This window comes from Heteronotia binoei, chromosome 9 (genome assembly GCF_032191835.1).
Source record: "Heteronotia binoei isolate CCM8104 ecotype False Entrance Well chromosome 9, APGP_CSIRO_Hbin_v1, whole genome shotgun sequence".
NCBI lineage: Eukaryota > Metazoa > Chordata > Lepidosauria > Squamata > Gekkonidae > Heteronotia > Heteronotia binoei.
Genome location: NC_083231.1, coordinates 16,338,593 through 16,359,371, shown reverse-complemented (window position 1 = coordinate 16,359,371; position 20,779 = coordinate 16,338,593). Strand labels below are relative to the sequence as shown.

General features: G+C 53.6%; 1 protein-coding gene across 1 annotated transcript in view; it reads right to left on the bottom strand.

The window, feature by feature from the left end:
- The window catches only part of PCDH7 (protocadherin 7), a 632,827-nt gene extending 612,274 nt beyond the window's left edge, over nt 1-20,553 (bottom strand). The window contains exons 1-2 of the mRNA XM_060247354.1: nt 20,007-20,553; nt 14,528-17,781 (exon numbers count right to left, since the gene is read on the bottom strand). Of these exons, the coding sequence (XP_060103337.1) occupies nt 14,528-17,781; nt 20,007-20,553 (3,801 nt within the window). The remainder of the gene's footprint in view (nt 1-14,527; nt 17,782-20,006) is intronic.
- Between the last annotated feature and the right edge of the window lie 226 nt (nt 20,554-20,779).

Below are 20,779 nucleotides of genomic sequence, written 5' to 3'. Positions count from 1 at the left end.
TATGGGTGTGTGTGCCCAATTTGGTGACCCCCAGAAGGCCAGCGCTCTGGACAATCACCTAGTTTGCTTCATGACAGGTTTGGCCTTGCCAGGCTCCACCCCCCAAATCTCCAGGTTTTTCCCAACCCAGAGCTGGCAACCCTAGCCAGAATCGTCTGTCCCCTCACACCGGTCTCCCCTGACCGACACTGACAACACTGCTACCCTTTAAAAAAAAAAAAAGCCACAACATGTGTTTCTAAAATCCTTTGCGACTTCTGTTTGATTGTTAGTCACAGTGTAAGCTTGACCGTCTCCCAAAGCAGACCTTTAGACCTTGCTGAGAAGTTTTCCCTTGGCTTCCTCCTCAACTGATCCCTCCTGAATTCTCGCTTAAGATCTGGAATTCCTTGAGGCAGACACTGACCTTTCAAGGTGGGTGACTCAACGCTCTCTGAAACCTCTCCGAGCCGGCAATATTTGGAGTCAGCCATTTTTTTAGTCGTGTTGCAAATTAAATCTAATGCTTTTCATGCATTCAAGACAATTAGTCAGGGCACATGACGCACTCAATTTTTTTCCTCCGTATCTGGGCCATCTCGCTAGTTTCTCGCTGTTCGCCTTCTGCCCTGTTCGGGGACGAATATATCTTGTCGTGAATGAAAGGTTTGCCTAAAAAAGTCAAACTCTGCTTTTAAAGATTGATTCTCCTCTTCATGCAGACATTAGCTTCCATTAACGTCACTGGGAATACCATACGCGTATTGATGGAGAAATAGACCTTTTTTTTTTTTTCCCCTTTCTAACTTTGCTGTTCCCATTTTCGTATAGGCCAGATGCACGCTGAAAGCAATCCCTGCTATCCGAGCGCTCGCCAGGTGTCCGATAAGCAATGTGAACGAGCTGAACGATGTTGCCAATTGCATTTTTTTATTTTAAAAAAAGGAAATTATTTTCAGCAAATTGCAATGTTTGAGAGGCGAAGCCCTGCAGCCCTGCGGACCTGATAACATTGTCCTCCCGCGTGCAGAATATTTTCCAAACAGCAAAAAAAAAGGGGGCCTGGATCGTTCATGAAAAGATAATAATTGGCTAAGTGACAATGTCGACCGAGCTAGGATGAGGCACTTGTGAAGTCCCACGGTGCTCTTTCGAACTGTGCCGAAGGTGGCATCTGTTTCGCGGGAGGAAGGGGAGGAAGCGGAGTAGAACATCCTACCCCTTGGCTGGCATTGTTTGCATCGAGCGCGGCAGGAAAACGGGGGGAGGACGATAAGGCAATAACAAAAATGAAAGAGTCAATTTCCCAGACAATGGTAGACACCTGCAGGTTCTCATGCTAAAACGGAACGAAAGAAATATGCTTTTTAAAAAGCCTCTATTTAAGACCTCGCCAACCTGTTGAGCTACGAAAGCAAATAGTGGGGCGACAAATAACTCCGGGCAGAAGCATTTGCAACCGGTGCTGCGTAACCAACAGGTGTTTCTGAACTCCCACTTCCAATGTTAATAAAGAATCCAAGTCTCTATTCTCGTTGGTCTTTTAGCCAGACAGAAAAACACAGCTCCTGTAAGACTGGGGTGGGGACTTCGGAAAACGAAAGATGCTCTGATATAAGCCCTATCAGAGTCAGATTAACAATTAGGCACTGGCCTATGGGACACACCTTTAGGGACCCCAGGCCGACTCCCCCCCCCCCGGTTTTCCCTCTGCTTGCAGCCCTCCCAGCCTGCACTTGCAGCCAGCAACAGAGCTGCTCTTTGCCCGACTTCCTGGTGTGGCTGCTGCTGGTGTTGTCGCCAAGTTTGCCTCTCCCCTGCAGCTTTGTCAAAAGGGGCTTTTGAGAAGGGGCTTGCAGGCTGCAGCAGGGGCCGTGGGGGGTGGGGCGGGTGTTCAGACTCGGAGATCATTTGTGAGGGAGGGCCCAAAATTTTGACTGCCTAGGGGCCTCCATAGGGTTTAATCTGGCATTGAGCCCTATTAAGTAAAGCTAGACCAGGGGTGGCCAAACTGTGGCTCAGGAGCCACATGGGGCTCTTTCACACATATTGTGTGGCTCTCGAAGCCCTAGGGTTGCCAAGTCCAATGCAAGAAATATCTGGGGACTTTGGGGGTGGAGCCAGGAGACATTAGGGGTGGAGCCAAGATCAAGGCTGTGACAAGCATTATTGAACTCCAAAGGGAGTTCTGGCCATCACATTTAAAGGGACGGCACACCTTTTCAATGCCTTCCTTCTATAGGAAATAATGAAGGATAGGGGCACCTTCTTTTGGGGCTCATAGAATTGGACCCCCCGGTCCAATCGTTTTGAAACTTGGGGGATATTTTGGGGAGAGGCACTAGATGCTATACTGAAAATTAGGTGCCTCTACCCAAAAAAAACAGCCCCCCCCAGAGCCCCAGATACCCGCAGATCAATTTTCCATGATTTTCTATGGGAATAAATCTCCATAGGGAATAAGAGAGTTCCCAGCAGACATTTCCCTCCCCTCCCCCCGCTTTCTGACGACCCAAAAGCGGGGGGAGGGCCTCCAAACCAGGGGATCCCCTGCCCCCACCTGGGGATTGGCAACCCTACGAAGCCCCCACCACCAGGTCGGCCAGTTTGGAGAAGGCATTTGTCTCTTTAAATCATTTTTCCAAGCCAAGCCCACCAGCAGCTTGGAGAAAGCCTTTAAAGTTAAAGTTGCTCTCTTTCCACCTTTCCTTCCTTCCCACTACCCCCATCTATTTGCTTTCTTTCCACCTTTTTTTTTCAATTTCCCCTTCCTCCCTTCCCTCCTTGTGACTCTCCAACATGTCTTGCAGCTCTCAGACATCTGACGTTTATTCTATGTGGCTCTTGCATTAAGCAAGTTTGGCCACCCCTGAGCTAGACTAACTTTCAATATGGATATTTAGGATTGAGCTTTAAGGTTAAAGTCCTACTCAAATGTGCTACTCAAATGTGCCATCCTGTAAGTAACCCAGCGAATCTTGCTTCTCACTCAACAAGTATTGGGATTTGAAGCTCACACTCTGGCTACTGGGCTTGGATCACTGTCATATGGTGTCAGGATCAGAGCCAATGGGTTGGATCCATCTGGCTTTGCCACTGTCAAACAATGTTCCCTCTAAGCTGCAGAGTCTTGTGAGCAAAAATTCTACTTTGTGAGCTTCTGGTATTAAAGTTGTGAGCTACTGTGCTCTGGGGTCATCCTTCCGGAGCTATGACAAAAATGTGTGAGCTGGAGGTTAAAAATCTGTGAGTTAGCTCACGCTAACTCAGCTTAGAGAGAACACTGGAAGTCACATAGGCAGTGTGGCTCTAATCCAGGGGGTGGCCAAACCTGCTTGTCGTAAGAGCCACATAGAATAAACATCAGATGTTTGAGAGCCGCAAGACATAAATGCCAGATGTTTGAGAGCCGCAAGACAAGGAAGGAAGACAGGCAGGCAAATAGACGGGGAGAGGAGGGGGAGGCGGAAAGAAAGCAACTTTAACTTTCAATGCTTTCTCCAAGTTGCCGGCTGCCTTGGCTTGGAGAAGTGATTTAAAGACAGAAGTGCCTTCTCCAAGCCAACGGATGGGGCGGTGGAGACTTCGAGATCCACACACTAAATAATGCACTTTCCATCCACTTTCAGCACACTCTCCCGCTGGATTTTGCCAGTTCACACAGTAAAATCCAGTTGGAAAGTGCATTGAAAGCGGATGGAAAGGGCATGATTTAGTGTGTGTGACTGCAGGCATCATGTGACAAAGAGCCACGTGCGGCTCCGAGCCACGGTTTGGCCACCTCAGCTCTAATCTAATCCACATTTCAGGAGAGTCATACAGCACAATCCTAGATAGAGTTTGATTCTCCTAAACCATTTCACTTCAGTGGATGGAGAAGACTGTCCACCTGCTTAGGACCATCCTGTAAGTAAACCCGCGAGTCTTGCTTCTCACTCAACAACAACAGGCTCTGGCTACTGGATTTGGAGCACTGTCGTACGGCGTCTGGATCAGAGCCAATGGGTTGGATCCATCTGGCTTTGCCACTGACAAACAAATCAAGGAGGTCTCTTTTGACCACCAACTGGGTTAAGCATAGGACGTGCATAGTCAAAAGCCAATGGAGAACTGGGGTTGCAGGAAAGAAGAAGAAACTAGATTTATATCCCACCCTGTACTCTGAATCTGAGTCTCAGAGCAGTCACAATCTCCTTTACCTTCCCCCCACCACAGACACCCTGTGAGGTAGGTGGGGCTGAGAGAGCTCTCCCAGAAGCTGCCCTTTCAAGGACAACTCCTACGAGAGCTATGGCTAACCTAAGGCTGTTCCAGCAGCTGCAAGTGGAGGAGTGGGGAATCAAACCTGGTTCTCCCAGATAAGAGTCCACATGCTTAACCACTACACCAAACTGGCTCACATAAATTAGGTAAGGCTGAGTGAGAAAACTGACTGGATCCAGTCCAATCTCTTTACAATTTATAAGGAGAGATCAATAGAGATCTATATCTCTCTCCCATATATGCCCCGGAGGTCACTTCGTTTGGCCTTCCAAGATCTTCTGGCCGTCCCTGGCCCAAGAGATGTCCATCTTGCCTCTACGAGGGACAGGACTTTCTCGGTCCTGGCCCCAACCTGGTGGAATCAGCTCCCTACGGAGATCTAGGCCCTAACTGGCTTGTTAGAAGAAGAAGAAAAAGACTGCAGATTTATACCCCGCCCTTCTCTCTGAATCAGAGACTCAGAGCGGCTTACAATCTCCTATATCTTCTCCCCCCACAACAGACACCCTGTGAGGTGGGTGGAGCTAAGAGGGCTCTCACAGCAGCTGCCCTTTCAAGGACAACCTCTGCCAGAGCTATGGCTAACTCAAGGCCATTCCAGCAGGTGCAGGTGGAGGAGTGGGGAATCAAACCCGGTTCTCCCAGATAAGAGTCCACGTACTTAACCACTACACCAAACTGGCTCTTTCATAGGGCCTGTAAAACTGGCTCTTTCATAGGGCCTGTAAAACGGAGCTGTTCCGCCAGGCTTTCGGATGAGGCGGCTGACATCTACATGTTAGATCGGCTGGTCGTCCCCTGCTGTATCACACTGCAGTGCTATCTTGTTATACCGCCTGGCTGGACCATCCTGCCGTACTATTAACTGGTTATTGGAACTGATTGTACTATGTTTTTATTGTGATTTTATTGTGATTGTCCTGTCGTTTATATTGATGTAATCTTCGTTGATGCACTCTGCCCTGAGCCTCCATGGGGGAATGGGCGGAATATAAATAATAATAATAATAATAATAATAATAATAATAATAATAATAATAATAATAATAATAATAATAATAATAATAATAATAATAATAATAATAATAATAATAATAATAATAATAATAATATGGGCTCCCCTCCATACACATACACACAAAAACACATATCCAGATTTAAAAGGGGAGAAAGGAAGTGGAAGCCTCAATGAAAAGATGCCACTGATGTGGTCCTCTGTCTTCACTTAGGGTGTCTTTACACTGACAGTTTGTGACTCTCTATCACCGCATTGGAAACTCACCTTTTACATTACCTAACGTTCTCACTACTGTTTTGCATCGTTGCTGCCCGAAGCATCTACATTTGTTTCAGTGAGATGAGTTTTGGAGCTGCTGCTGCAACGTTTTTCTCGAAACTAGTTTTGATCCGGTCATTTCTCTACAGGCGTTTCAAACTTGTATCGTAGAAGTTTTCGTGCGTTTTAAAAGACTCCTCCAAAAGCCGCCACAAGGTGCTGTAATCTGCATGAGAACTGACGGCACTTGAAATTTTTACATATCATTGCTTGCCTCATCTTGTAATTTAAATTTGTATCATTCTTGCAGTGCTGACACGATTTCCAAGCAATCGTATGCATTTAACTAAGCACTGGTATTCCAGATGCCCTCTGATTAGAGACCCTCCCCCCCAATTGAATGCTTTCAGCAGGAAATATAGAAGTTTGGCTACGCAAAATGAGCGCAGCAAATCCACCAATGTAAAAAGAAAATAATTAAAGCGGAACAGTGGCAGGCGATTTGAAGACTCTAAAACTCTGGATCAAACTGAATGTAAAAAACACCCTTGGTCATCCAGCCCCGTAAACCAAGACGGCACTTCCTGACAACAGGAATGGCAGATACTGAATTGTATCAGTTTCCTGATTCTAATTGCATTAATGGAGCTTCCTGTCTCGCAGGGCACTTTTGCACAAGCACTGCTCGGCCTGCCCTTTGCAACCCTCCCCGGTCCCCTTGACGAGATACGGGAAACAAATGCTCCCTTCAATCAAAGGGGTATGACAAATGCCTCCTGAAAATATCAGCTCATTTTCTCCTTTCCAGAGAACCTGCCTGCCATTCCCCCCTTTTCTCTGCTTTCATCTAAAGGCCTGAGATCAGGGGTCGTTTTGTAGGAAAATAGGTGGTGGCACTCATTAGCATAACTCATTAGCATATGCTGCACGCCCCCCCCCAAGCCAAAAGCAACCTGATGCAAGAAAGGAGAGCCCCGGGCAAGTAAGGCCTGGCCGGGCTGACTAGAGATCCAGCCAGCCCAAGCAGGCCTCACTCGCCTGGGGCTCTCCTGGGCCCCCACCCCCAATCAAAAGGCCAGCAAGCCACCTGCTGCCCAAAATCACACAAGTGGAGAAAGGGTGGTGCAGGCTTCTCCAGTGGTTAATGAGGGCTGCTGGGGTTTGGCAAAGCCCCTGGTGGCTGGCTGGCTGCCCGCTCTCCTAATCCAGGGATTGTTATGCAGCTGCACCTCCTATTCAATGGACAAGGTAGGTAGGTGGGGAGGAGGAGGAGGAACCTTCAGAAAGGTTCAGGAGCTGTGCTCCCGTGAGCTCCTGCTGAATCTGAGGCCTGCCTGCAACGTGAGATTAACACACACACTCAGACGAGGGCGCACACAAAAATCAATCCCCCCTCTGCCTCGTGAACGTGAAAGCCAGCTGCTTAAGAGTTTGAAGGAGGTGGAGGAACTGTGACCGAGGAATCCGTCGATGTCCAAATGGCCTTCCTTGAGGTTTTGAAAAGTTCACCGACTATTTATATAACTCTCCACCCGCTAGGCTCGGTTTTATGCAAAACAAGGGGGGGGGGGAGATGTAAGAAATGTCAGTGGGAATCATGTTAACCCAGTGCTGAAATCACGCTGAATATATTCTGTGAAAGGCTCTTTTGCAACACTTCCGTAGGCCTCCCTCCCTCCACGAAATGCCTCTGCCTACCAATCCCTTCATATCTATCTTCAGGAACAGTTGGGCGTCTTTAGTAGCTGGGCCCCGGAACACTACAACAGCTGTGTTCTTATTCCACAAAGGTTATGTGTCATAGCCCCCCTCCCCCTTTTCTAAACAACCCCTAAGAGAGCAGTTCTAAGTTTTGTAGCATTAGGCTACAAAGCCATCTGTTTCACATTCAACAAATCAATCTATAAACAGGTCTCTCTGTTTTTTTTCCCTGGATGAAGAATCCTTTTTTGGGATTCCCTCATAAATTCAAAGAGAGAGTGAGGTAACGTATTTTTAAAAAATGCAGTTCTATCCAATTTTCTGCTCTTTTCGTGGATCAGCCCCCAAGATCCTTCGCGTTACTCGTGTTTTCTGGTAAAATGCTTCACATGTGACATCTTTTTGACACAGTAATGCACAGTGAGGGTTTGTTGGTTGGTTTTGTTTTCTCTGCACAAGGAAGCACAAGTACCATCTGACCTGTCTCGAAACCAACAACCCTTGTACACGTTTCATTTCAGGCCAGGAAAAGGTTCATCAGCAACTGATTCATCGAGTGATTGTTTCACTTTCATCACAGTTAGTATTATTTTTTTTTTAAATCTCATCCCGATTATTAAACATTCTAAGGTGCACACTTGCAACTTGGGGAGTAAGCTGGAACAAAAGGGAAAGCCCAAGCAAGGAAACTGCAGTCAATCGTAACATTGTCATGTTTCTTCCTATGAGACAGCTGATCAAGGGTATCAAAAGACCAGACCGGCCAAGTCAATCCACAGAAGGCTGCATACAGCATCAGCTGTATCCCTCTAAACACACACGCGTCTTTGTTTCCAAATCTGATACTTCACTCACACTGTTTTTGTTCCAGCACCACAACAATCGACACATGCAAACCTCTTCCACCGAGACGTGTTCTTCTACCGCACAATACAACCATGTGACAGATGAGATAGCTCTGGGCAGAGTAAGCTAACAGATCCCACAGTGGCATACGAGCATTTGGGACTGCTATGCACCTTTGAGGATGCGGCAGGATAACACGTTGGAGGGGTGTCAAAACCAAAGTCATGATTTCTGCATTCCTGACCCAACATCGCATTTGCATTCATCAGCATGCTTTCCCCTATAATGGAATTCCGCACAAGATGCTATGCAGCTTGAGATAACACAATATTTACCCTCACTCGGCTCTGACAGCGTCAACTGTTAAATGGCTCGCTTTGCATACAACCTTCCGACAAGGTAAAAAAAAAAGCAGAGAGAACTCATCTTTGTTCAGAAAAGGAAACAGATCAGCTTAGAAGACCAGAGAGAGGACATAGAGGCACACGAAAGTGATGGTTTCCCATGAGGGTGTGATTGGATTCTGGGGAGGGGGGGCGGGTTGAGGGAGTGTTTCAACTGTGTATTAGAGCAAAGTTCAGAATCAGTTCTTGGCATCTGCACTTAAAGCTCTGGTGCTCCAGGTTAATTGCGTGGCTGGGATTTTCACAGAAACAGCCTACCCCTGGCTTTAGCTGCTGGATTGAAGATTGATTTTGCTCTATGGAAAGTATTGCCAAAAGAGAGAGAGCTGTCTATCGAGTGAAATTCAAGGGGCATAAGGATAGGGGAAATCCTGTCTACCTTCATTCATCTCCGTTTAACCTCCTTTACAACACTGGGGGGAAACAGTATATACACACATGCAGGTGTCATTTCACTCCAATCTTTACAAACGTTGCATTTGTCCAGCTAAAAATCAGGGCTGTTAGCCCTGGTAGTGGTAACAGCTGTCTAACTTGCAGGGAAATTATAACCATTTGAAAGCAGAACAGAAGAAAAAACACCCCGGACTTTTGCTTACGTAAAAAATCACCCACATTTTAAGTGCAAAGCACAACAGCCAACATTCAAAACCTCACAACGTTTCAAAGTTTAGAGACCTGGTTTCGACCGGGTGTCTACCCCTAGTGGCTCAAAAGACCTTCCTATCCCCGGATCATAGCAAAGGAAAGAACTGGTGATTCGTTTGGATAGAAGACCTCTGGCAGACCCCTATGACCTGCTGAGATGAAGGGGAGTGGCAAGAAGGAGGTGGCAAGATGGGCAGAAAATGGGACTCCCTTTTTCCTCTGTCTTCTGGATCCTTTACCTTCTGGCTATAAGGGCCAGTGTCTGGTTGAGGGAAAGGCTATCAGTGTTTGGAGGCTGAGCTATAGACGGTGGGGCTATAGAGGGGACTGTCCCCTGACCCTTCTACTCTGCCAATGCTTGCCGCTTCCTGCAAAGGAGGTACCTCCTCCATGCTTGGTGGGACCGGGTCTGGTGGGACCAGGTCTCGTACCTATACAAGATTCACTACGAGTGATGCTTTTGGCTGGTGCTTCATTCCCCAGTAAAGTGATGCTGCTATGGGAGAAGCTGCACTGGGCAGAATTTTCCCTTCCTAAAGCCAAAGAAGCCTTCTCAAGGCTGGAAAGCTTAGACGTGCATATCTAAGTCCAGGCCCAGAGAGGTTCTCCTGCCGTTTTGTGGTGGGCTGGCTGTGATGGGAAGAAGAAGAAGAAGAGAACGGGGGAGACCTCCCCTGTTTCTTCTATCAAAGAGAAGTCACCTCCTTGATGTCTGAAGTTGATGGGGGGGTGGAGTTAGTAGATAACAGTGTAGGGCTGTGGGAGGTGCCCAACCAGAGAGGTCAGACCTGTTCTCGGGGCCACAACTTCAACCCACTTCAATATTTCAATTCATCAACACATATAAGAACCGAACAAAGCCCTTACAGTCCATCCAAGCTCCAGACTTGAAAATCCAAACTCCAGACATGAAAGATAGTCTAGAGCAGGGGCAGCCAAACTTGCTTAACGTCAGAGCCGCATAGAATAAATGTCAGATGTCTGAGAGCCACAAGACGGGAACATTAGATGGTTGAGAGTCACGAGACAGGGAGGAAGGGAGAAGTGGAAAGCAAGCAACTTTAACTTTAAATGCATTTTCCAAGCCTCTGGGTGGCTTGGAGAAGTGATTTAAAGAGAGAAGTGCCTTGGAGAAGAGCCAGCCAATGGGGCAGTAGGAGCTTTGAGAACCACACAATATGTGTCGAAGAGCCGCATGGGGCTCCTTAGCCACAGTTTGGCCACCCCTGGTCTAGAGTTTGGATTTTCCAGTCTGGAGTTTGGATGGCCTTTAAGGACTTCATTCCGTTCTTATACACAACATTCCCCCTAAGCTGTGAAGTCTTGTGAGCAGAGGTTCAGCTTTGGGAGCTACTAGCATTGAAGTTGTGAGCGACTGCATGAATTAGTTTGCTCTGGGGCCATTTTTGTTGTTGCTGTTGTTGTAAGCTAAGACAAAAATGTGTGGGCCGGAGGCTAAAAAAAACCCTGTGGGCTAGCTCACACGAACTCAGCTGAGAGGGAACACTGCTTATATGTGTTTATGAACTGAAATGCGGACGTTGTGGTTATAAACCGGTGTGGAAGTCTAAATGTACAAGATCCATCGTTATACTATATGGGTGGTCATTTTGGTTAGTCACAGTTTTGGTTTGTCGCTTTATCCTCTGCCTGGGACTCTCCTAACGGTTGTTTTCTATTCTCAGGGCCAGCTTGTGAGCCACCTCTATCCATCCTAGAGCAGGGGTGGCCAACGGTAGCTCTCCAGATGTTTTTTTTTGCCTACACTCCCAGCAGCCCCAGCCAGCATGGCCAATGGCCTCTTCATAATAGCGCTGTCCAGGGGTGGAATCCTACCAGGAGCTCCTTTGCATATTAGGCCACACACCCCGATGTAGCCAATCCCCTGAGAGCTTGCAAAAAAGAGCCTTGTAAGCTCTCGGAGGATTGGCTACATCAGGGGGTGTGTGGCCTAATATGCAAAGGAGCTCCCGCTAGAATTCCACCCTACGGTGCTGCCCATGGGGTCACTTGGATGGCCCTGTCAGCTTGCCAAGCCCAAACGTGCTTCTCTGTGGGCTAGGTCCTATCTCACTCCCAACCCTTTGCACAGACCCCTGCAGTTGCATGAGCGTGCAGGCACAATAGTGGGTCTGTTGCCACCCAGGTGCCAGAGCTGGTTCTGGTTACTGGAAGTGACAGGGGAATAAAGGGAGGGGGGGAGTACTGAAGGCTGGAGATGTCTCTGCCTCACTCTGCTGCCCATGTGCTCTTTCTTTTTTTTTATCATGGATGTGGCTAAGTGCGTCTCTCTGCTGCCTCTCTCTCCCTCTGGGCCTGCTTTAGGGAACGTGGCATCCCCCACATACCCTCTCAGCAGTGTTCCCTCTAAGCTGAGTTAGCGTGAGCTAGCTCACAGGTTTTTTTTTTAGCCTCCGGCTCACGCCTTTTTTGTCTTAGCTCAGGGGGAAATGGCCCCCAGAGCAAATTAATTTATGCAGCAGTTCACAACTTTGAGGCCAGTAGCGCACAACGTGGAATTTTTTTCTGCTCACCAGGCTCCACAGCTTAACGGGAGCATTGGCTCTCAGCATCCTGCCTCGCTTACGACTGGGGGAGGGGGGGTACAGTTAAAGAGCAGGGGCGCTGATTCATTTTATGGACCCCCGCCGACATGCGGGTTTTTCTCTCCGGCTTCCTGGGCTGCAACTTCCCATGTTGTGAGGCTTCATGCCTGCTCGGAGAACCCCACTTCCCTAATGAGACGTAGGAAAGGAGCCCGAGCCCGGCAGGACCAAGACTAACCAAATTTGTGGGAGGGGAGGAGCTATTGTGCGTCACCGCCCACTTCTTCAGATGAGAGCTGCCACCCTGCATCATTATAGAGTACCATGATCACCGCTTACACTATATTATATTGCAGTGATACGGCACCGTGAAATGAAATGTTAAATAATTTTAAACTGTAGTTTTTATTGGTTAAATTGTAAAAATGAGTGTTGTTAGCTGCCCTGAGTCCGCTTGCGGCGGGGGCAGGATGAAAATTTAAAGTAATAATAATAATAATAATAATAATAATAATAATAATAATAATAATAATAATGAGCTCCTCCCCCTGCCACAAATTTGGTTAGTCTCAATGGCACTACTTGGCTCTTGCTCTTCTCTGCCGCCACGGACAGACTAACACACCTAACCAAGGGCTCTTTTTCTAGCAGGAGCTGCTGCTCTGCATATTAGGCCACGCCCCCCTTTCGATGCAGTCAATCCTCCTGGAGCTTCCAGTAGGCCCTGTAAGGAGGAAATCTCTAAGCTCTTGGAGGATTGGCTACGTTAGGGAGGCGTGGCCCGATATGCAGAGCAACTCCCGCTAGAAAAAAGAGTGACCTCCCCATCTTGATCTATCTCCCCATCTTGATCTATCTATAGGGGAGGGATGGTGGCTCAGTGGTAGAGCATATGCTTGGGAAGCATAAGGTCCCAGGTTCAATCCCTGGCATCTCCAAAAAAGGGTCCAGGCAAATAGGTGTGAAAAACCTCCGCTTGAGACCCTGGAGAGCCGCTGCCAGTCTGAGAAGACAATACTGACTTTGATGGACCAAGGGTCTGAGTCAGTATAAGGCAGCTTCATATGTTCATCTCCATGAGACGCACGAGATGCCAAGAAGGGCGTGCATGCGTTTGGGGCCACGCATGCACAAGTGCAGAGGTTTGTGGAATTGGGAGGATGAAAATGGACAGAGGGCAGATTGCAGGGTGGAGGTCTGTAAAACGTCTCTCTCCAGGGATGGAGCAGAGGGCCCCCAACTCTGTGTTGTGTTGCGGGAAAGTAAACAGAAGCAGCCGAGCCATTAGGATGCTGCATCCAGGCTTTCTTGCAGGGCTGAGGTGGAAGCGAGTACCATGTGGCCAGCCAGCGAGCTGCAAAAGGCACCAGCCAAACGGTGTCGCTTCAGCTCCACTAAACACAATGGGGTTGACTTCGAAGCAACGTTCCCTCTGAGCTGAGTTAGTGTGAGCTAGCTCACGATTTTTTTTAGCCCCCCACCCCACCCCAGCTCGCACATTTTTGTCTCTGCTCAGGAAATACGGCCCTAAAGCAAACCAATTCGTGCAGTGGCTCACCGCTTGGATGCCAGCAGCTCGCGACTCGAAAGCCGGTCGCTCGCAAAGTGGAATTTTTTGCTCACAAGACTCCGCAGCTTAGAGGGAACATCGCTTTGAAGTCAACTCACAGAAGCCTGTGCTGTAAAAGAGCATCCACGAGCAAGCCTATTCGACACCGGGGGCCTACTCCCAGGAAAAGTGTTCTTAAAACTGCTCTTGAAGCATCTCAGAGGCTTTGGGGATGCTGTCTGAGTAGGGAGGGGGGAGGGAGAGAGAGAAAGGGACTGCCTATTTACCTTTTAAGCATCTCAGAGGCTTTGGCTGTGATCACACACGCTCAATAATGCACTTTCAATCTGCTTCCAGTGCACTTTCCAACTGGATTTTGCCAGGTCACGCAACAAAATCCAGCTGGGAAGTGCACTGAAAGCGGATCGAAAGTGCATTTTTTTAAGCATGTGTGACTGCAGCCTTTGGGCTGCTGTCTGAGTACTGGGACCGGGGTGTGGAAGAGAGAAAAAGACAGAGAGGAAAAGCCTATTTCCCCGGGGTACCTGCTTTTATATGGGATCCCTTCCTGTGATGCACAGTTTCTTCTCCACGCTCTCGAAACCTCAGGGCTTCAAATTCCCTAAAGTCCTAGTTAGACCTACAGTGTGAGTCTCCAAAGAGTAGGGGTTGGGGAGGCGGGGGGGGGGGGGGGTTGGCTGCTGGAGAGCAAAGCCCCCCCCCACACACAGCTGTGTGCCAGCCCTCCCCAGAGTCCTCCCTTTCCTTGGACCCTCCCGGGCTGGATTCTCCTTCACCCCTTCCATCAACCAGCATCCAGCCCTACTGTTGACCCAACCCTAATACCTCGAAGAAAACAAAGATCTCCCAGAAAAGAAACTTCGCCTGCCCTGCTTTTATTCACAACCACCAAAACCAAGCACAACGGGGGGTGTGAGGAGAGAGAACTGCCTTTAGGGGGCTGGTCTGGATTCAAGATTTGGGGTGCCAGATCTGAGGCTCCCTGGGGCGGATTTGATGCTCTTTTTGGGGAGGGGGGAGGTGCCACCTCTGTCCCTCGCCTGCCTTGGACGGTTCCTAGTCAGAGAGCTGTGGAGGGGGCGTGGCCGAGGGGAGGAGCTCTTAGGGAGGGGGTGTGGCCGAGGGGTGGAACTCTTAGGGAGGGGGCGTGTCTGAGGGGGAGGAGTCTGGACCGTGCCAAGCTAGGTCTGGGGGAGGGGGGTCTGCCTTCCTCCCTTCCCTTCCCTTCCCTCCCTTCCCCTCCCCTCCCCCTCCCTTCTCCCGGCACATCTCCCGGAGGGGTTGTCGGCCTTACCTGCTTGCTGTACTTGCCGCTGGCCTGGCAGCTGTACTCGGAGCAGTGGTCCGAGCCGATGGAGATGTTGTCCCCCGCGCCCACGAAGGTGTTGGCCGGAGGCAGTTCTTGCACGGCTTGGTGCTTTTTGCCGGCGGTGGGCGACTGGGGGTGGAGCTGGACGGTGGGCAAGGGGGAGCTGGACTTGTAGTGGCGGGCCAGATCCGGGCTCCCCGGGCCGCCGTTGACGGAGCGGTAGCGGCTGAGGGCCGGGCTGTCGGCGGCCGAGAGCTTTTCGTGGACGCCGTCGTAGCAGCGCTGCCCGTTGGGCTTGGACGCCTCGACGGTGACGATGCTGCTGTACAGGGGCTGCTTGCCGCCGGCGCCGGCTCCCTTCTTGGCTTTCTTGTCTTTCTTGGGCTTCTTGGCTTTGTCGTGGGGCTGGGGGGTGAAGAAGTCCTCGTGGTCTTTCTTGCCGGCCTCGTAGCCGCCGTGCTTGCCCTTGGAGCGGCAGTAGCGGGCCAGCACGACCACCAGGATGAGGAGGACGACGGTGACGACGCCGGCCACGACCCCCACGACGATGCTGAGGCGCTGCTTGCTGAGCTCGTAGCTGGGGTCGCCGGCGATGTCGTGCGCCAGCGGGGTGTGGAGGCTGCGGGCCACCTGGCCCTCCACCAGGCTGGCGTTGGCCAAGCTCTCGTTGACAAAGACGTGGAGGAGGGCGGTGGTGGACTGCGGGGGCTGGCCGCTGTCGTTGACCTGCACCACCAAGCGGTGGAGGCCGTAGTGCTTGGGGGCCAGCTTGCCCACCAGCGACACCACGCCGCTCGACGGGTCGACCTCGAAGAGCTTGAAGGGGTTGCCGCCCACCAGGCTGTAGCTCAGCTCCGCGTTCTGGCCCGCGTCGGCGTCTTTCGCCTGGACGGCGGCCACCACCGTCCGGGCATGGCTGGAGGGCGGCAGGACGGTGTAGGAGCTGTTGGCCGGGGCGGCCACCGCCGGCGCGTTGTCGTTCTCGTCCATGACGAAGAGGGAAACGGTGGCGGTGGCCGAGCGCGCCGGCTCGCCGCCGTCCACCGCCTTGACGCGGAAGGTGTAGCTGGTCTGCAGCTCGCGGTCGAAGGAGACGGTGGAGAAGATGGTGCCCGTGTCGTTCTCGATGGAGAAGATGGACGGCGCCCCCGCGCCGCCGGCGGAGCCAACGCCCGGGAGGCCGTGCTCGCCCAGCCCCGGCTGGATGGAGAGGCTCAGCTCGGCGTTGCGCCCCTTGTCGGCGTCCATGACGGTCACCATCCCCACCGGGCTGTTGGGCTGCAGGTTCTCCTTGACGTAGAAGGTGAAGACGTCCTGCATGAAGCGCGGCTCGTTGTCGTTGCGGTCGGCCACCCGCACCACCACGGTGGTCGAGCCCTGCAGCGGGGGCACCCCCTTGTCCCGGGCGGTCACCTGGAACTCGTAGGTGTCCTTTTGCTCGCGGTCCAGGACGGCCTGGACGCGCACGTCGCCCGTGTCCGGGTCGATGGTGAAGAGGCCTGCGGGGGACTCGGCGGAGAGAGGCGAGGGCTCCAGCGAGTAGGCGATCTCCGCGTTCTTGCCGCTGTCTGCGTCGGTGGCCACCACGGTAGCCACCCGCTCCCCAGGGGCGTTGTTCTCCGGGAAGGAAACCTCCAGCACGGCCTGCCCAAAGACGGGAGGGTTGTCGTTGGTGTCCCCCACCCGCACCAGCAGCGAGTTGTTGCTCGACAGGCTGGGGCTGCCCGAGTCGACGGCCACGATGACCACGTTGTAGTCGCGCACGGCCTCGTAGTCCAGGGGGGCCGAGGTGTGGAGGAAGTACTTGCGCTTGTTCTGCGGCTCCCCCTCGCCCTCGCTGGCCGGCTTGAGCTGGAAGGGGACGTCCCCCACGACGGTGCAGGTCACCACCCCATTCTCGCCCTGGTCCCGGTCGGAGACTTGCACCAGGGCCACGGGGGTGTCCACCAGGACGTCCTCGGCCACGCTGGCCACCCCGTCGCGCAGCGGGATGCGCCCGATCTTGCGGATGTCGATGGTGGGGACGTTGTCGTTCTCGTCGCGGATGTTGAGCACCACCGTGGCCTTGTCGGTCTTGGGGGGTTGGCCCCGGTCGCGGGCCATGACGGTGAAGCGGAGCTGGTTGACCTCCTCGCGGTCGATGCGGTGGAGGACGCTCAGCCAGCCCGACGCCTCGTCGAGGCGCAGCAGGCGGCGCACCGACTCGGTGGCCGCCCCGAAGACGTACTCGATCTGCCCGTTCACCCCGACGTCGGCGTCGGCGGCCCGCAGCTGGAGGATGGGGGTGCCGGGGCTGCTGTTCTCTGCCAGGTCGGCCTCGTAGACGCTCTTCTCGAAGCGGGGGCTGTTGTCGTTCACGTCGGTGATGAGCACCCGCAGGATGGCCTGCGAGGAGCGCGCCGGGTCCCCGCCGTCGCGCACCCGCAGGCTCAGCTCATAGGAGTCGCGCTGCTCGCGGTCGAGCGCCCCTTTGACGATCAGCTGGGGCTGCTTCTCGCCATCGGGGGTGTCAGCCACCTGCAGCTCGAAGACGCTGCTCCGGGCGGCGCCGTCGGCCTCGGGCCTCCGCTTGCTACTCCCGGGGTAAAGAGCGCCGTCGGAAGCAGCGGCCCCCGCGCTCCCTGCTCCTCCGCCGCCCCCTCGACGACTCCCGTCGCCGCCGGGCTCCTGGAGGAGCTCGTAGCGCTCGATGCCATTGCGGCCGAAGTCCCGGTCGGTGGCGGTGGGCAGGAGGTAGAGGGTGCCGACGGGGCGGTTCTCCTCGACGGTGAGGGTGAGGACGGGCGAGGGGAAGGTGGGGGTGTTGTCGTTGATGTCGAGGATGATGACCCGGCCCTCGAAGAGGTCCACCCAGCTCTGCGAGGGCCCGATGACCGACACCTCGAAGTCGAGGAAGCACTCGTTCTCGTCGAAGATCATCTGGCACTGCGGCAGCTTCTCGCGGTCGATACGCCGCTCGGTGGTGCTCAGCTCGCCCGTCATGTTGTCGATCTTCAGGTAGTCGGCGCCGGACTCCAGGCTGAACGTCACGTCCCCGGAGCCCGTCACGATGCCCAGGTCCGAGGCCACGTTGCCGATGCGGATGTCGGCCGGCCCTTCCTCGGCCAGCCGGTAGCGGAGGAGCTGCTTGGCCGCCGCCGGGCTGACCCACAGCGGCGGCGGCAAGAAGAAGAGGAAACAGCAGCAGCAGCAGTAGCAGCTCCGCGCCAAGCCCGCGAGCGCCCGCGTCTTCCACATCGCTTTGGACGCCCGGGCAGGGGGAAAAAAAGGGGAGGAAAAAATGAGATGCGATCCGAGAATCTCCCCCTCCTCTTCTTTCCCCGCTCCCCGCAGCAGCAGCGACACCTCGCTCGGCTCAGCTCCTCTCTGCCCACCCGGGCCGTGCGATCGCCCCCACCGCTCCCTTCGGCAAGGGAGGGAACCTCCCCTCCCCCCCTCCCAAAAAAAAAATTTCCAAGCGTCTTGAGGGAAGCGAGCCCAGTTATAAGAATCCGTCCGCTCCGGCGCAAACTTCGCCTGGCGTCCCGATCTGGTGCATTAGGTGAAAAAGGGGAGGGGGGAGAGAGAAAGAGAGAGAGGGGAGGGGTGGAATCCAAGGGGGGAAACGCGAGTCCGAGGGTGGGGGGCTGGCTGGCTTCTCTTCCCCCACCTCTTCCTCGCTGGCTCCTCGCAGGCGCTCTGCGCTTCACAGTTCACGGGGCAAAGCGTGGTGGATTTTTTTCTTCCTCTTTTTGCTTTCTTTCTTTTTTTTTTTGGCGTGTGTGTGTGTTGGTTTAAAGAGGCATCGAGGATGGACGGGGGGGGGAGCTCTTATTTCCTCCTCCTCCTTCTCCTCCCCCTTTTTTTTTTGCTTACTGTAATCACTTTGCCAGGCTTGCAAGAGAGAAGGGGGGAAAAAAGCTCCGCTGCAATAGGGGAGATGGTAGCTTCTCTCTCTCCCGCCCCCCCTCTGTCCCCGCCCCGGCAGCCCCAATTGCAGGTCGCTGTCTTCGCTGGTCCCCCCCCCCCACCAACCCCTACTAGTCCAGTTCAAGGCGACTCACGCTCGTCTCCCTCCGGGCAGGCGGCGCGGAACGGGTTTCCCCCTCGGCCGCTCCGCATCCACAAGGCACACACGAGGAAACGGGGGGGGGGGGGGGGCGGCTGTGGGGGGGGGGGAGATGTCGCTTGCTTCATTCAAAGAGCGAGCTGGGGTCCGGGGAGGCGGGGAAGGGGGGGGAGAATCCAAATTCCTTTTCGCAAAAGATGAGATGGGGAGGAAAGAAACGACTCTCCCCCGGGCTGACCAAATAGCCCGGCGCCGCGATGCCAACAGCTCAAGCTCTTGGGGAGCTCTATGGAGAAGCGCCCCTCAAATCCACTCGCCTGGGCAAGATAGAGCCACGATCCATCTCCGGGCCCGGTCTCCCCCCAACGTCGAGGGCTGGTTCTTACCCCCCCTCCTAGAGAGTAGGTTCTTCGTCTTGGGGGGTGCGGAAATCTCCCCCCAAAAAATATATATGTATATATTCAAACGCGCCCAACTCTGCGCAAGGTCATTTAGTCACCCAGCCGAAAGAAAAAAGGGAAAAAAAAAACCCGGGTTGGAACGAAAGCTTTGCAGATGTTGCGTCCCGAATGTAGGCTGGCGAGAAAAGCCCCAGGAAACAGGCAAAAGAAAGGCGAGGAAAAGCAGCTCGCTTTCGCCGGTCCTTCTCGGCACCCGCCGGCAGCTCCAAGTTTGCTTTCGCCGCCGCAGTTGGGCTGTGCGTGGGGGATGCCTCACCTGCAATGTTTGCGCGGCGTGCGCCAGCCGAGAAAGAGAGAGAGAGGCGAGCCGGAAGCTGCAGCAGCCAGCCAGGCGATCCGAGGCACAAATGAGATTGCGGGTCTTTCTCTAGCTGGCTCTCTCGCTCTCGCCCGCGCTGCCTTCCCTCGGCGTCCCGGTGCAGGTTTTTTTTTTTTAAAAAAAAATAAAAATTGCACACCCCAGCTCTCCAACTTCAAGCTTTTTTTCCGCAGGGGGGGGGGGGTCGTGAAGTTCAAAGTTGAGCCCCCCCACACACACAAGCCTGCGGGGCGGGCACGCGTCCGGGCGTCCCCCCCCCTCTTCCTCGCCCTCTTCTTTAACAGCCACCGCCGGTTCCCAATCGCATCCGTGTCTCCAGCATGGAGAAACCAACAAAAAAAAAATAAGGGGGGGGAGAGTAGGGGGGGAATGCAGCTGTCCAGATGATGCGATAGATGGATCCCCCCCTCCGAAAAAAAAAAAAAGGAATCCAGGCAGAATCTCGGTGGCGAAGATGCTCAGAGTCCGGTGTGTGTGTGTGTGTGCGTGTTTCCCTCTGAACTGCACCGCCGCTCGGGCTGGAGCTCTGCAATCGCGCTCGTTTGCAAAAAAAAGGGGAAGGGGAAAAAAAAAAATCAGATCCAGGTTCCTCCTCCTCCTCCCCCTCCCTCCGCCTCCTGCCCACCGCCGGCTCGCCAAAGCTCAAGTGCGGCTGGTTGGTGCAGGCGGGCGGCTCTGTCTCTCTCGCGCGTTCGCTGGCTCGCTCGGGCGCACACACGCAAGCAGGCGGCGGCAGCAGCAGCGGAGAAAAGGGAGAGCGAGAGAGCTTGATGCCACGGGCAGGAGGCAGCCGAGCATTCAAGTTAGGGGGGGGGGGGGTTGCCCCAAGTGCTTGGGCAGCAGCCGGGGAGAGCGAGAGCGAGCCGCGGCCGGTCTCCGTTTGCCTTTCCCCTTGCCGAGGAAGAGGCTGCAGCTGCGGTTGCTGCTGCGTCTTGCAGACGCGAAGCGAGAGCAAAAAGCAGGCAGGGAGCGGGGAGAGCGAGAGAGAGAGGAGGAGTTGGGATCCGAGCTCCGGAGAAAGCAGCCCAGCCTTTCGCTTCTCTCCGCCGCCAGCCAGCCGAGAGGACGCGCGGCCGCCACAAGCCGAAGCCCGGCTGCCTTCTTCTCCCTCCAGCCCAGATTCCTCCCGGGCGCAAGGAGGATCCCGAGTCTCGGCGGGGCGTCCCCGGGATTGTAGCTCCATTCATCCGCTAGTTTTTGTTTTGCTTTACCACAACTGCTTGCTTGGGGGGGGGGGGGGGGGGGGGAGAGGTTGGGAATCACGTGGACGGGCGAGAGAAACCGTTCGGCGTCGTTTCTTTATTGAAGTTTGTGTGTATGTGTGCTGTGTTGTGATGCACAGGCCGGGCGGCAGGGGGCGGCCGGGGCAGAGGTGGGGGCGTGGGGGCAGAGGCTCCCGGTGGGAAAGG